General features: G+C 47.0%; 1 protein-coding gene across 1 annotated transcript; it reads left to right on the forward strand.

The window, feature by feature from the left end:
- Nucleotides 1–77: 77 nt before the first annotated feature.
- On the forward strand, nucleotides 78–9,234 carry LOC139460327 (mast cell tryptase-like). Its single transcript, XM_071241818.1, has 8 exons — nucleotides 78–156; nucleotides 1,519–1,728; nucleotides 2,322–2,576; nucleotides 3,398–3,480; nucleotides 5,702–5,790; nucleotides 6,826–7,088; nucleotides 8,026–8,165; nucleotides 9,049–9,234. The coding sequence occupies exons 1-8, from the start codon at nucleotides 78–80 to the stop codon at nucleotides 9,211–9,213; spliced, it is 1,284 nt and encodes a 427-aa protein (XP_071097919.1). The 3' UTR covers nucleotides 9,214–9,234.
- Nucleotides 9,235–10,734: the final 1,500 nt, after the last annotated feature.

Consider the following 10,734-nt stretch of genomic DNA (forward strand, 5'->3'; position numbering starts at 1 on the left):
TCGGGCCGTGCTGTATCTCACCCAGGGGGGGTTTATACCCGCACACAGCCTGCGATCTCCTCAATCCAGGTAGCTCAATGAAGGTGGACAGTCAAGTAACGATGGAGCGTCTCACAATTTTGGTGGCCGTTGTGTCTTTGGCCTCAGGATTCAATGGTAAATGCCTTTTGTAGTTTTAATATTTTGAGAGCTTTGGAGATGCTCGCATATTTTGTTCTGTTAATTTTTATTTTTTTTTATTCAAAAGAATGTTTTATCAAAGTCTAAAAGTTGTGATGTATTTAAATTTAGAGAAAGGAGGGAACATCATAGAACCCACTCTAAACTATCGGCTCCTGAAAAAGAATCGCCTCGCCCCTGCAGTTTCGCGTTTGATCTGCTTACACGCCTTTACAACTTATGACAATTACATGGATAAAACAACACAATATTTGTTTACTTAAATGTCAGATTACGGCATATCAAAATGAGTAATTAATACTTTTAAACACGCGTTTTTAATCCGGGATAAATGCAGGGTTATTAATCATGCCTTTAAAAGGGTATTATGGTGATGTATGTTTTTTGAATACAAACTTATGCCGAAGTATTGGAGTGTAATTTAACGGTCCTGTGCAGGATGGTAAGTTTAAGCCTATCAGAGACATTTCCCACGGTGTTGTGTGGCATCCAGAACCTGCTGATGGTCGCCCTAGTCACATTCATAACCCCGCCGTCAGACGTCCGAAGACGATTTGACGGTGGTCCCATCTAAGTCTTGGCATTTGTGTATCATGTAAGAAATTCTGAGCAAGGGTATGTTGGTCAAGAGTGAGTGAGTGAGTATGGTTTTACGCCTCTTTTAGCAATATTCCAGCAATATCACGGCGGGGGACACCAGAAATGGGCTTCACACATTGTACCCATGTCGGGAATCGAACCCGGGTCTTCGGCGTGACGAGCTAACGCTTTCACCACTAGGCTACCCGACGGCCCATGTCGGTCAAGAGAACCTGCCAGTTATATATCACATCCCCAGAACAGCATGTGCAATGTCTTTACCGTCAAAGATTCCCAGGAATTGTGTCTTTCGGTCCATTTAATGTTTCTAGATCTCAACATGTTCATTGAAGATTCTGCTCCCGTGACCATGCCGACAGTAATAATACAATATAATCACTCCACATCTATTTGTTCATAGGTATTTATCTTCTATGTTTGATTGTTTGGTCGTTTTTTATTTAACGCCGCACTCAGCAATATTGCAGCTATATGACGGCGGTCTGTACATAATCGAGCCTGGACCAGACAATCCAGTGATTGACATCATGAGCATCGATCAACCCAATTGGGATACGATGACATGCATCAACCAAGTCAGTGAACCTGACCACCCGATCCCGATCGTCGCCTCTAACGACAAGCATAGTCGCCTTTTACGGCAAGCATGGGTTGCTCTATTTTCTATGCATGTCAGTGTACATAGAGTTGTAGTCTGTGTCTAACCTACGTCCATACATTGATACTTCTGCCTGCCAGACTGCCGACTGGACTTTGGTGGCATATGTGTTCGGTACACGGAGACCTGCCCGGGGGGATACACTCACTCCTACACCCCTCGCTGTGGGTTCATGACGTACTGCTGCTACCCACGACACCACTTCAGCGGGGGTCACCACGCACCTACCACGCCCTCCCCCATCAACCAGCGGCCGCCCGGCACTTCGGTAACTAAACCCCATCAGACAGGTAAATGTCATTACTTAGTGTAAGCCATAAAAACACATTGTTTGCTTTATCCATACCCCTATTTTCATAAGCGACCCGTGAAGATCCAGGTTAGAATAGGTCTTCAGCCACCCATGCTTGCCGTAAAAGGCGACTATGCTTGTCGTAAGAGGCGACGAAGGGAATCGGGTGGTCAGGCTCGCTGACTTGGTTGATGCATGTCATCGTATCCCAATGGCGTGGATCGATGCTCATGATATCAATCACTAGATTGTCTGGTCCAGACTCGATTATTTACAGACCGCCGTCATACAGCTGGAATATTGCTGAGTGCGGCGTTAAACAACAAACAAACAAACAAACAAACAACTATATCATTTCTTTTAAGTGTTTAGTTTTATGACGCATGTGACTACATTAAATGGTGAAGATATGTGTGACGAGGATGTGTTCGCACGTGGTCCTGCATACAGGTCACAGGTGAGGTGAAGATAAGCAACGGTGGTCGTGGGGAGTAGTTGGATGGGTGACCCCTTTCGAGTCTGGACCAGAGTCTTGACCAGACAATCCAGTGATTGATATCATGAGCATGGTTTCACTGAAATCTCTTGCAGATTGTGAAACCATTTACAAGGGGTACTGTGTCAACTACACAGAGCCGTGTCGAAGTGGTGACGCGCTTTCATTCAGCCACTGCGGTTTTCTTAAACTCTGCTGCCATCCTGATTTATATCATCCGGGCACTGGAGGATCGATTCTAGGACCCGGATCAGGCAGCCATGTAACCGGACCAAACCATCATACTACAAACAGCCAACCTATACTCCCAGCACTACCAACCAACTCATCTGGCGCCAGTGTAGATTCACGTAAGCGTTATATTTTTATTGGATTTTAATATCACATCATGGACATCATGAGCATCGATCTACGCAATTGGGATACGATGACATGCATCAACCAAGTCAGCGAGCCAGACCACCCGATCCCGTTATTCGCCTCTTACGACAAGCACAGTTGCATTTTTCGGCAAGCATTGGTTGCTGAAGACATATTGTAACCCGGATCTTCACAGGTACAGAATGAATTTCTTTGGGCTGTATTGGATTTTGTTTTTAACTGCTGTATGTTTTGTACCCGGGATGGTCCGTAAAAAATGAATTCTTTTTGAGATTTTGTAAGGCTAAGTTTTGGAATATAAGGATTTAAGTGTGTTCACAGGATGCCCTTTGTTGACAGCATACCCTATGTTCACAGCATACCCTATGTTCACAGCATACCCTGTGTTCATAGCATAGCCTATGTTCACAGCAAACCCTATGTTCGCAGCATGCCCTATGTTCCCAGCATGCCCTATGTTGATAGCATGCCCTGTGTTGATAGCATACCCTGTGTTGATAGCATACCCTATGTTTACGGCACACCCTGTGTTCACAGCATGCCCTATGTTCACAGCATAGCCTATGTTCACAGCATGCCCTATGTTCATAGCATACCATATGTTTACGGCATACCCTATATTGACAGCATAACCTATGTTCACAGCATGCACTGTGTTCACAGCATGTCCTATGTTCATAGCATACCCTATGTTCACAGCATACAAAATGTTCAGGACATACCCTATATTCACAGCGTATCAATATGTTCCGGGCATACCCTATGTTCACAGCATACCCTATGTTTACAGGCACCTGTGGCGTCACATTAGTGGGTCACAATCACAGGATTGTGGGAGGAGGTCCTGCTGAACCCCACGAGTACCCCTGGCAGGTACGTACAATGAGTGGACACACGGCAGACAGGTAACAGTTAACGCTCTGGGCGAGTGGACACACGGCAAACAGGTAACAGTTAACGCTCTGGGCGAGTCGACACACGTGTAACTGGGCCAGGCAAACAGGTAACAGTTAACGATCTGGGCGAGTGGACACACGTGTATCTGGGCCAGGCAAACAGGTAACAGTTAACGCTCTGGGCGAGTCGACACACGTGTAACTGGGCCAGGCAAACAGGTAACAGTTAACGATCTGGGCGAGTCGACACACGTGTATCTGGGCCAGGCAAACAGGTAACAGTTAACGATCTGGGCGAGTGGACACACGTGTATCTGGGCCAGGCAAACAGGTAACAGTTAACGATCTGGGCGAGTGGACACACGTGTAACTGGGCCAGGCAAACAGGTAACAGTTAACGATCTGGGCGAGTGGACACACGTGTAACTGGGCCAGGCAAACAGGTAACAGTTAACGCGAGTGGACACACGTGTAACTGGGCCAGGCAAACAGGTAACAGTTAACGATCTGGGCGAGTGGACACACGTGTAACTGGGCCAGGCAAACAGGTAACAGTTAACGCTCTGGGCGAGTGGACACACGTGTATCTGGGCCAGGCAAACAGGCAACAGTTAACGATCTGGGCGAGTCGACACACGTGTATCTGGGCCAGGCAAAAAGGTAACAGTTAACGATCTGGGCGAGTCGACACACGTGTATCTGGGCCAGGCAAACAGGTAACAGTTAACGATCTGGGCGAGTGGACACACGTGTAACTGGGCCAGGCAAACAGGTAACAGTTAACGATCTGGGCGATTGGACACACGTGTAACTGGGCCAGGCAAACAGGTAACAGTTAACGATCTTGGCGAGTCGACACACGTGTATCTGGGCCAGGCAAACAGGTAACAGTTAACGATCTGGGCGAGTGGACACACGTGTAACTGGGCCAGGCAAACAGGTAACAGTTAACGCTCTGGGCGAGTGGACACACGTGTATCTGGGCCAGGCAAACAGGTAACAGTTAACGATCTGGGCGATTGGACACACGTGTAACTGGGCCAGGCAAAAAGGTAACAGTTAACGCTCTGGGCGAGTCGACACACGTGTATCTGGGCCAGGCAAACAGGTAACAGTTAACGATCTGGGCGAGTCGACACACGTGTATCTGGGCCAGGCAAACAGGTAACAGTTAACGCTCTGGGCGAGTGGACACACGTGTATCTGGGCCAGGCAAACAGGTAACAGTTAACGATCTGGGCGAGTGGACACACGTGTATCTGGGCCAGGCAAACAGGTAACAGTTAACGATCTGGGCGAGTGGACACACGTGTATCTGGGCCAGGCAAACAGGTAACAGTTAACGATCTGGGCGAGTGGACACACGTGTATCTGGGCCAGGCAAACAGGTAACAGTTAACGATCTGGGCGAGTGGACACACGTGTATCTGGGCCAGGCAAACAGGTAACAGTTAATGCGAGTCGACACACGTGTATCTGGGCCAGGCAAACAGGTAACAGTTAACGATCTGGGCGAGTGGACACACGTGTATCTGGGCCAGGCAAACAGGTAACAGTTAACGCTCTGGGCGAGTCGACACACGTGTATCTGGGCCAGGCAAACAGGTAACAGTTAACGATCTGGGCGAGTGGACATACGTGTATCTGGGCCAGGCAAACAGGTAACAGTTAACGATCTGGGCGATTGGACACACGTGTATCTGGGCCAGGCAAACAGGTAACAGTTAACGATCTGGGCGAGTCGACACACGTGTATCTGGGCCAGGCAAACAAGTAACAGTTAACGATCTGGGCGATTGGACACACGTGTATCTGGGCCAGGCAAACAGGTAACAGTTAACGCGAGTGGACACACGTGTATCTGGGCCAGGCAAACAGGTAACAGTTAACGCTCTGGGCTAGTGGACACACGTGTATCTGGGCCAGGCAAACCATATCAAACCATCCTTCAGACCAGAGCATCCAATGGGAGTGAGTGAATGTTGTTAACCGCCGCACTATTCCAGCAATATTACAGCGGGTGTAAATGGTCGAATCTGGACGAGACAAAGCATTAGACGGCATTACGAGGATGGTATTTAGTCCACTCGTATGACAATCGTGGGTTACTGGTGACCTGTTCTAACCCCGACATCCCACGGGGTGTCGGATAAAAATGATGGAACTGTGTATGAATGACTCCCCCCTTTTTCCTCCAGGTGTCGCTACGGTACAAGGGTCAGCATCTGTGTGGAGGGACCCTCATCCAGGACCAGTGGGTACTGACTGCGGCCCATTGCTTCCAGCAGTAAGTCACTCGAACCAGGGACAGTGTATGCAGTCTTCGTTACTTAAACATTGCTGGGGCATAAGTGGCCCAGTTGTCTAAGACGCCGCGATTCGCTGTGCAGAGTTGCGTCCCTTGGGCACGCCAGAAACCTATGATTGTGGGTTCGAATCCCGGTTCGCCCAGATTGTTTCTAGGTTTGTCAGCATCATACTCGTGGGTTTCACCGATGTGGTAAACATCTGAGACCTGCATCACTTCGGGCTTTCCTCCCACATTAAGCTGACACGCCGTGATATAACTGGAATACTGTTAAAAGCGGCCTTAAACCCAATTCACTCACTAACTCAACTTCCAACATTATCTTAACTAAAATAAAGTTACTATCAAAATACAAATGCGTTTTTATTAAGGGTCATATATATTTATCACAAAGCTGAACTCAATCAAACAGCAGGAGCATCAAATAGTATGTGTACGGTACAGCTAAGTAAGGACCTGTGTGTAATGTCAAGAATGATTTAAATCATGATGGTGTGTATTTTTGAAGAAATAAATATTTCCAAATCAGACAGGTCTCAAAGCGCTATTATTATCTTGTCACTGGATCAGTGTGCTTTCATTCATTCATTCAACAACGATTCTCAGCTCCCTGGGGAGCATACACCCAAAGCCGCCTCTCAGGTGCAAGAAGGTTAACAACCACATTGCCATCTCATCCTACCGGGTACCCATTCACTGCTAGGGGAACGGTCACATTTCGAACAAAGTCCATTGTTAATATCTTCCATGTTTGTTTACGCCGAAGACCCGGGTTCGAATCCCGACATGGGTACAATGTGTTAAGCCCATTTCTGGTGTCCCCCGCCGTGATATTGCTGGAATATTGCTAAAAGCGGCGTAAAACCATACTCACTCACTCTACGTTTGTTTCTTTCAGGTTTACAAGGGGTCCCTCTTACTTTCTCACATCCTCAATGTATGCAACGTATCGTCCCACGTTGTTGTTGGAATATTGCTAACATCGGCGTAAAACCTCACTCATTCGCTTTGTAGAACCTACGGCAACTACTGGACAGTCGGCATCGGCCTTCACGACATCTACAACGTCCAGGTCAGCCAAGTGATCGACGCAGCCCGTGTGTTCACACACTCCGGATACAGCTCCAGCACCAACTCCAACGACGTCGCCATGGTCAAGCTGGCCAAGAGGGTGGACACAAAACACAAAGACACCAGGGCGGCTTGTTTACCTGACAGAGACGAGACCTTTGATGGGTTGGTGTGTACAGTCACAGGATGGGGAGCGGCATATTCGGGTAAACATCGAGTGTTTCCTTTGTATAGTTGAGTGAGTGAGTGAACATGGTTTTACGCCGCTTTTAGCAATATTCCAGCAATATCACCGCGGGGGACACCAGAAATGGGCTTCACATATTGTACCCACGTTGGGAATCGAACCCGGGTCTTCGGCGTGACGAGCGAACGCTTTAACCACTAGGCTACCCGACCGCCCCCATTGTATAGTTGAACAAATTGCATTCCCACCCCTACTGGCAATCCAGCTATGAACGCTTCGTACGGGTTTTGTAGATGAAGCAGGGAGTACTCTCCCTGGTTGCTGAAGATTTGTAAATAACCGGGTCTGGTCAATCCAGTGATTGACATCATAAGCATCGATCCACGCAAATCTATATATTCATGTAAAACAATCTGACAAAACAAAGCGTACTGAAGGGCTTTCACTTGCCCGGATTGCTCAGATTCCAGAATACGCGCTTTCGTTTACAAACAAGAGAAAAGTACGGTCAATTGATATGCTAATTTGATTGACGCATAGTCATCACTACCCCGGGGCACGGTTGCCCAGCCGTCTAAGGCGCCGCGATTCGTTTGTGCAGAGTTGCGTCCCTTGGGCACGCCAGAAACCTATGATTGTGGGTTCGCATCCCGGTTCGCCCTGATTATATTTCTAGGTTTTGTCAGCACCATACCCGTCCTCGTGGCTTTCAGCGAAGTTGTATACGTCTTAGACCTGCATCACTTCGGGTTTTCCTCCCACATTAAGCTGACACGCCGTGATATAACTGGAATACTGTTAAAAGCAGCGTTAAACCAAACTCACTCACCCACTCATCACTGTGGTCTGGCCAGATGATTTGTATGGGTTTTCACAATACGGCATCTAGCCAATTAGATTCTTTAACAAGTAATGATAGGTATCAATTTGAATCCCACCATCCTTCCGTGTTCCAGAGGGTCACATCCAGCGTTACCTGCAGGAGGTGGACGTGCCCATCATGAACAACAAGCTCTGCTCCTACTACATGGGAAGCCACATCCACACCTCCAACATTTGTGCCGGATACTCACAGGGCGGCAAAGACGCGTGTCAGGTAAGTCCTGGTTCACAATCGTGATACAACATTAATGTCTGCCAGGTACTCGCGGGGCGGCAAAGACGCGTGTCAGGTAAGTCCTAGTTCACAATCGTGACACTACATTGATGTCTACAAGATACTCGCGGGACGGCAAAGACGCGTGTCAGGTGAGTCCTGGCCCACAATCATGACACTACATTGATGTCTACAAGATACTTGCGGGACGGCAAAGACGCGTGTCAGGTAAGTCCTAGTTCACAATCATGACACTACATTGATGTCTACAAGATACTCGCGGGGCGGCAAAGACGCGTGTCAGGTAAGTCCTAGTTCACAATCATGACACTACATTGATGTCTACAAGATACTCGCGGGACGGCAAAGACGCGTGTCAGGTAAGTCCTAGTTCACAATCATGACACTACATTGATATTTACAAGATACTCGCGGGACGGCAAAGACGCGTGTCAGGTGAGTCCTGGTTCACAATCATGACACTACATTGATGTCCTCAAGATACTCGCGGGACGGCAAAGACGCGTGTCAGGTGAGTCCTGGTTCACAATCATGACACTACATTGATGTCTACAAGATACTCGCGGGGCGGGAAAGACGCGTGTCAGGTGAGTCCTGGCCCACAATCATGACACTACATTGATATTTACAAGATACTCGCGGGACGGCAAAGACGCGTGTCAGGTGAGTCCACGTTCACAGTCATGACACTACATTGATGTCTGCCAGATACTCGTTGGGCGCCAAAGACGCGTGTCAGGTCATTGATGCCGAGGACTGAACAATATAGGAGCTTTATTGTATAGGAGCAGTGATGGCATATGCATCTAAAAAAAGGGTGTCCTGTCCACGGATCTCTGACATATCACTGGTCTTGTTCCAGGGAGATTCTGGCGGCCCCCTAGTGTGCCGGAGGGGTGGAGTGTGGAAGATAGCGGGCGTCGTGTCCTGGGGCATCGGGTGTGGCCAGAAGAACGCCCCCGGAGTATACACCCGTGTCTCCTCCTTCCTTGACTGGATCGAAGATATCATACAGAAATATGATTAGGTCCTACTGCTGATTGAACAATAATTGATGTGGTGTTTGTATTAAAGGTATTAAATTCTTAAGTTTTGTTGAGTTATTTGTTTAAATACCACAGAAATACCAAGACAAAAATACCTCATGAAGATGTTTACAAGCCGATAAAAGCTAACAGTAATTGAAAGAATCGAAGGTGTGTTTTACCTTTCACATTTTCGTGGCATGGACGGTCCCTTGGTCTGAGGTACCGCAATTCACCGTGCAGATATTAAGGTGTTCTATGACAGTGGGTTCGAGGTGAGGTGAGGTGAGGTGAAATGGGGTTTAACGTCGCGTCCAAGATTATTGCACTTATATAACGACGTCCATGTACGTGTGTGTGTGTGTGGCTGCTTGTACTAGTCCGGATGCCGATTTATAGTGCTAGCCCACTGAGATACCATGCCGCAGTTTAACATGAATACCCCACTCAGACACAGTATACTGACTCTGAGCCGACCAGTCCTTGTTTTTGCCCCTTAATGCCGAGCGCCAGACAGGGTAACAACAAGTACCATCTTTTAACGTCTTTTGGTATGACGCGGCCGGGGATCGAACCTCAGACCTTCTGCTCTCCGGGCGGACGCTCCACTACTAGACCACAGAGGCGGTCCGCTGGTCGTAAGAGGCAACTTGAAGGGTCTCGGGTCAGGCTCGGTGACTTGGTTATATCCGTACCCCCATACCGTACGTTGCTCACAATATCTAACCGTGAGGTTAAAAACTGATTCTACTTATCAGTTTTATTGATATAAACGATCTCGACTCTACATGTATTCTTTGTCTTGTTAAGTTACACCAATCCAAAACGGAACACTCTTTTAGTGCAATTACTCTTAACATTTATATTTTGAAAAAGAAAATTGAAATCAAGAGCTATTTTGGTGACTGTGCACAAAACTTTACTTGATTCGCTTTTTGACGAACAGCACGAAATCTTGACGTATTTAAAAATAATTATGTATATTTGACGTCATTCAGAGATTAAAAGGTGAAGTCATGACATCTCTGACACGATCAGGCCAAGTGTAAAATGTAAGTTCTTTATTTGTTTTGTACTTCCTTTATAAATTAATAGTTAAATTAGACCCGTGAAGATTCCGGGGTAGAATAGGTCTTCAGCAACCCATGCTTGCCGTAAAAGGTGACTATGCTTGTCGTAAAAGACAACTAACGGGATCGGGTGGTCAGGCTCGCTGACTTGGTTAATGCATGTCATCAATCCGAATTGAGTAGATCGACGCTCATGATATTAATCACTGGATTGGCTGGTCCAGGCTTGCTTATTTACAGACCGCCTTCATACAGCTGGAATATTGCTGATTTCGGCGTTAAACAACAAACCAACCAAACCAACAATAGTTAACTTAATGATTTTTTGTATCATCCTCGCATATACATACATCGTTTCTATGGTAGAAGTAAAAATAATTTTCACTCTTCAGTTTTAACGTCCTGCTACACTGTATATTCTATTATATATTATATTTACTTCTTGATTCAAAA

Source organism: Haliotis cracherodii, unplaced genomic scaffold (genome assembly GCF_022045235.1).
Source record: "Haliotis cracherodii isolate W230 unplaced genomic scaffold, xgHalCrac1.p SCAF_14, whole genome shotgun sequence".
NCBI classification, from domain to species: Eukaryota; Metazoa; Mollusca; class Gastropoda; order Lepetellida; family Haliotidae; genus Haliotis; species Haliotis cracherodii.

What these genes read in the sequence shown, in the direction of transcription:
- LOC139460327 (XM_071241818.1), top strand. Translation starts at nt 78, where the DNA reads ATGAAGGTGGACAGTCAAGTAACGATGGAGCGTCTCACAATTTTGGTG. An exon ending in CCCACGAGTACCCCTGGCAG is followed by an intron (nt 3,481 to 5,701) that starts GTACGTACAATG and finishes TTTTTCCTCCAG; the next exon opens with GTGTCGCTACGGTACAAGGG. An exon ending in GCGGCCCATTGCTTCCAGCA is followed by an intron (nt 5,791 to 6,825) that starts GTAAGTCACTCG and finishes TTCGCTTTGTAG; the next exon opens with AACCTACGGCAACTACTGGA.